This window comes from Alligator sinensis, unplaced genomic scaffold (assembly GCF_000455745.1).
Source record: "Alligator sinensis unplaced genomic scaffold, ASM45574v1 scaffold28_1, whole genome shotgun sequence".
Taxonomy (NCBI): Eukaryota; Metazoa; Chordata; order Crocodylia; family Alligatoridae; genus Alligator; species Alligator sinensis.
In genome coordinates, this window is record NW_005842133.1 from 1,473,172 (window position 1) to 1,478,925 (window position 5,754).

Here is a 5,754-nt window from a genome sequence, read left to right on the forward strand (position 1 = left end):
TCGAACTGTGAAGAAGTTCTTCCTACTGTCCAATCTAAATCTGCTCTCTGCTAGCTTGTGGCCATTATTTCTTGTAACCCCCGGGGGCGCCTTGGTGAATAAAACCTCACCAATTCCCTTCTGTGCCCCCGTGATGAACTTATAGGCAGCCACAAGGTCGCCTCTCAACCTTCTCTTGCGGAGGCTGAATAGATCCAGTTTCTCTAGTCTCTCCTCGTAGGGCTTGGTCTGTAGGCCCTTAACCATAGGAGTGGCCCTTCTCTGAACCCTCTCCAGGTTATCCACATCCCTCTTGAATTTGTGATACCCTTGACTCTGATCGTGTCTCACATTCCAAGTGAATCTCCTAGCCAAGTTCAAATCCACTCAGAAATTTAAGTGGATTTGTTTTCAGGGCAGGGATTAGAAGCAAGGTCTCCCACTTCCCCAGGTGTGACCTACCAACTGAAGTATTGGGCGCTCCTAAGTGAGTGTCCTCCTGTACCCCTGTCATTGAGCGAGAGAAAATTATTCTCCAAGCTGGTGGATTATTGAAGAGGTGGCACACCTATATTATAGTCCCTCCCCCTGTGAATGCTGAGTTCTATATACAAGAGGATACTGTTAATAGACAAGACTAAAAGCAACTCTTCTTCCCCTCCCCTGAAAATGATTTATTATTTTGTGTATTCATGATAACTCATTTTCTTTTTTTTTTCTTTCCAGCTGCATTAGAGATTCTACGTACAGGACATACTACTCAGGCTACAATTACAAGGCCCGGTTTAAATTTAATGCCTTCCATTTTATTAACTGGCATCCATCTGTTTACTTGCAATGCCAGATGGTGGTGTGCAGGGCATATGATTATTCCTCCCGTTGCTACCAGGGCTGCCTCTCTCGGTCCAAGAGAGATACCGGCTCTTCTCATGAAAAAGTGACTGTTGTTGTTGGCCCGATTCAGCTTCGGAGAGATGGCAGCCAGAACAGGAATGCTGGTAAATTTAAATCAACTTCTCTTGTGTTTAGTGTAAGAGTCTGTAAATCACTTCATATTGCAGGGGGAGCGTTATCTCTGTAGGTCACTGCAAAACACTGAAGTATATTTTTACTATGGTAGATCCAAAATAAACATGATGAGACCATTTGATGACTAATAAGATGTACACATGCTTTCATTTTGGCATGTTTCAAGTCCATTTATTTTCTTGAATTAGATAAAGGAGAGAGAATCTGTCTTGGTGTGCTAATTCAATCGAGTTTGTCACCCATGTTTATTCTAGGTAGTTTTAATGTCTGGGCTTGAATTCACTTCAGTGCAAACCTTGTCTGATGTGTTTACAATATCATGTATGAACTGTGGTCAGAGAATTGAGTGACCGATTTCCAGTTGTCATCTAGAATGAATCATTTCAAATTCTCTTTGCCTTGGAAATATTAGAGTGGGAAAGAGAACGTAATGCACTCTTCTCTTTGCTCACAGAACCGGACTTTTCAGACCATCAGAAAAATGTGGATACGGATAATTCATTTATTGCTCCTGTTGAAAATCACTTCGTTCCATTTGTTGTTGCTGCTGCGGTCCTGGCAGTTGCAGTTATCACTCTTGCTGGGTTTCTTTTGAAAAACAAAATGGAGAAGAAAGAGGTTCCCTACAAGATAATGATGTAAGATGCAAAAGCACCAGCACTGGACAGACACCAGAATATTAGGAGACTGACTCAACGATTCAGTTCTAGCATTTGTTCTTCACTTTTACACAACAAATCAAGCTTTCATGGAAATGTATGAAAAACGTACTGTACACCCGATGTTTTAGCTACTCAACTTGGATTAGAGAGGTCTGAGCATGAAAGCCCTGCACATAAAGTACCCTGGGGTTGAGCAAAATGTTGTCTCTTAGATTTTGTCTCCCTAATCAGTTGCCATCTCCAATAATGATCTCAGTGCAAATCCTGTATCTCAGCCACCAGCTCCACCTCCTCAAACTAGACCCAGCTATTACTCCCAGCATTTTTAGTGTACTGCAGTGAGATTCCAGAGTAGGTTTGGGCATCCTTGGAAGTATTATCTATGCATACAGGACAAGTAGCCCAGCAGCCTGCCTGATGTCAGACCTCCAGAGTCACGTACTCTCCAAGTCCCTGACCTGTTAAATGGGGATAAGAGCACAGAAGTGTTGTGAGGATGGTAAAATAGTGAAAGTTGTGAAGAGCTCAGATTCTTCAGTGGTGTAGGAGCCATGTAAGTAACTTGGGGAGTTACTTTGATATCTTCATCAGTAATAAATCCCAGTTGGATACAACATATAATTCTAAGTGAGCCTTTCATGTATACAAAGACGTGTTTAATTGTTATGTCATGGTTTCAGATATTGTTAGTAACTGCAGATAGCCAAGATACTTGAATGCAAGAGCAAGTTTTCCCTTTTCCTCACGTCCCTTCAAAGCCCGTTGTACTAAGACCTCAGAAATTCAGAGATAGGGATGAAAGACATGCGTGGCATGGGTAGTTACACAAAAGAGAGGTTTTATTTAGCAGAAATATTTTGGTAATCAGCCATGATTGGGAACAGAATACAAAATAGTACCTACAGTTATCTGGGGAGATGCTTGACTACAATGTTTCAAATTATTTCCAGCAAGGTTCTTTAAGGTTAAGTTTCTCATTGTAAAAGTTTTGTGCTAATTTGCAGTGTGGGGTGATTTCTAGTCTAAATGAATTTCATGGGTAAATGCTGTGATTCAAAATCATAAGGGCAAAGACCTATAATGCAATTTCTGTCTGTAAACTTGACATCCAACTCATGCTTCACTGTATTGGAGAGCTGCCTCTGTCATAAAGAAGCTTTGTCAAACAACAATTTGGGCTGCTGTTTTTATAAATTTAAAACTAGAGATATAAACCCAAACAAACACCAGGAAGTGAAAGATGCCTTTTGTTTTATTTACCACATAAAATTATGGAGAACCTGGTTTTAAAAAAACAGCTGTGTCTGCAGAATTAGGTCACTGATACTTTTTTCTCATGTCTTCTGTAGTACAACAGACAAAAGCTGAATGGTCAAGGTAGGAGTAGGAATCGGTTTAAATCCTGCCAGTTGGCTATGGCCCTCAAATGGCTATTGACCACCCTGGCTAGGGTCAGACATTCAAAAAGCCTGAGCCTGAATTGATTCAATCTTTGCAGGTTAGTCAAACCTGCAGAGAGTGAACCAGTTTACAAATGGATAGACTTTCGGCGCATGCCTGCAGTAGCTCAAGCCAGAAGCCTGGGGGCACTAAAGCAGCCCTCCCTTCCACAGGCAAGCTGAGCTGAGGAGGGGGCATGGCCAGATCCCAGCAGCTCCCTGACAGCTTGGAGCAATCCGGGCACACAGGGCTGCCCGGCCCCAGAAGGGAGCTCTTCCTCCTCCTCCCTCTCCCCCATTGCCATGGGGCCAGGACGGGGGCCTTGTTTGGTGTGGGGGGTAGGGAGCTCTTCTCTTCCTCCTCCCCTGCCAGCACCATGGGGTGGGGAGGGGGACTCTGTGAGACTGCCCAGCCCCAGAGGGGGACTCTTTCTCCCCCTCCCCCCCCACTCCTCCCTCCCAGGGCAGGCGGAGGCTCTCTTCCACGCTGGGGATAACCCCCACAGGGACATGGGAGCACAAAGCTCAGCTGGGCAGGGTTGGGGTGTGCAGCTGGGGGGTGTAGGGACCCCTGCTCACTCCCCCCATGACTGCACACTCCCCCCATGGCTGCGGCCCTGAGCATGGAGCTGAGCTGGGCAGGGTCGGGGTGTAGGGGACTCCCCCCATGGGTGCAGCCCTGAGTGTGGAGCTCAACTGGGCAGGGTGGGGGTGTAGGGGCCTCCCCCCATGGCTGCAGCCCTGAGCGTGGAGCTCAGCTGGGCAGGGTGGGGGTGGGTGAGGAGCGCAGCCCTGCGCAGCCTGCCTAGCCACTTCTATCCCCACAGCTCTGCACTGTGTTTGCAGCTCAGTCTCCGATGGAGATACCCTGCGCTGGACACTACAGGGAAGCAGGGGTGGGGCTCCTTCCAGTCGCAGCAGAGTGCGAGTGCTGGACTGCAGAGCGGGGAATGGGAGAAGCACCTGGTTCTGGCACAGGAGCTCCAAGCTCAGGCTAAGGTTCAGAGCCCAAGTGGGAGATAAGTCAGGCCTCCACTCTCTCCCACACCTCAGTGCCGGGCACAAGCACCCTGATCTCCCTGTCTGCTGCTGCTGCCAGGCAGTGCGGGGCTGCAGTCATGGGGGAGTGTGTGCAGCCATCAGCTGGACTAGAAAAGAACCACAAAATCACATGCATGAAAAAGTGGTGTACAGCAGAGTGATAGTCAATTGTGGAAGCTGTAGCACTGTTGCTGATGGACTCCCTGTGTTTGAATTAGTTCTGAACATGCTACAGGAAGGCTAGGGACAGACATTCAAAAATCCTGAGCCTGAATTGATTCAATCCTTGCAGGTTAGTCTAACCTGGCTAGGCTAAATCAGTTTGTGACCATACAGACGTCCCCTCTGGACTGCGGTACAGGTAGGGACCAGCGCTTGCAGTCCCAACCCCGTGCCCTGCACTCGCTCATCTGAACTGAGCAGTGGCAGCAGGGGACAAACTGCTGCTCAGCATGTGGGGGAAAATGGCCCCTCCCCTGCCCACTGGCTGTTCTTCCCAGTGCAGCAGCTTGGAGCCTGTGTGGAGCTGTCGTGTGTCTCTACCACGTCACTGCCACCTCTGGGCTGACCCATGGGGCAGCGATGGCAGTGCAGACCAGACACAGGGAAGCCCCATGTGGGATCTGAGCGGCTGCACCAGGAAGTACTGGCAGTGGGACAGGCTGCTTTTACCCTGCACTGAACAGCAGTATTTCCTGCAGTGCTGCAGCTGAGCCTGGGCCTCATGCCAGCTCTGAGCAGCAGCAGCTGTGGCAGAAGGAGCTAGACAGAAACTGCTGCTCAGCAAGGGGGAAAGTGGCCCCTCCTCTTCACCGCTGCTGGGCAGTTTTTGTGTGGCCACCCGGAGCCCACGCCATGCTAGGCTGCAGTGCAGCTCCTTCACTGTCGCCTCTGGGCAGCTCAGCACGGCAGCAGTGATAGTGTGGATCAGCTGCAGGGCAGCTCAGGGGTGGCAGTGAAGGAGCTGCAATGCAGCCTAGCACGGCATGGGCTCTGGGCAGCCGCACCAGATGTAGCAGAAAGCCCCCTTTTCCTCTTGCCTGCATTTGGTCTCACCTCTTTGGATATGTTTCTCTTTTTCTACCTTTTCTTTCTTCCTCTCTCTTTCACTTTAAGATAAGGAATTGTGTTTTAAAATGTGTATGTGTGCATTTTGTATCTCCCCTTGTAGTTTGATTTTTTTATCTATTTTTGTGCCATGGCATTTGTAGCTTATATTTTATACTCCTCACCATTCAACTTTCAACTGAATGTGTTTAGTTTCATAAGTAAATTATACATCTTAACAATGTTAACAAGGACAGGAATCAAACTGCCCTTCCCTGTATCAGGCTGGCCCCTGAAAGAGCGAGTGAATCAGCGATTGAATGTGTAACGTGTTTGAATGTGTAACATGGAAGCAGGCAGCAATTAACACCTGGGAAGCTGCAGGTCAACCAACGGAAGAACTCAATAGAAGACAATGTAACAACCGGGAAATCTCTAAACGTCACTGATCAAGGGCTAGAAGCCCTGGCCTGAGTTAATCAATGCCAGGGACCAACTTTTGGGCTGAGTATCTCCAGATCAACCGCTCCCAGAGCCCTATTCTAAATTCATCAACG

General features: G+C 47.9%; 1 protein-coding gene across 1 annotated transcript in view; it reads left to right on the forward strand.

Moving 5' to 3' along the window:
• The window catches only part of LOC102388691, a 175,686-nt gene that overhangs the window by 25,536 nt on the left and 144,396 nt on the right, over nt 1–5,754 (forward strand). The window contains 2 exon segments of the mRNA XM_025205924.1: nt 706–977; nt 1,463–1,646. Coding sequence (XP_025061709.1) covers nt 706–977; nt 1,463–1,646 — 456 coding nt within the window.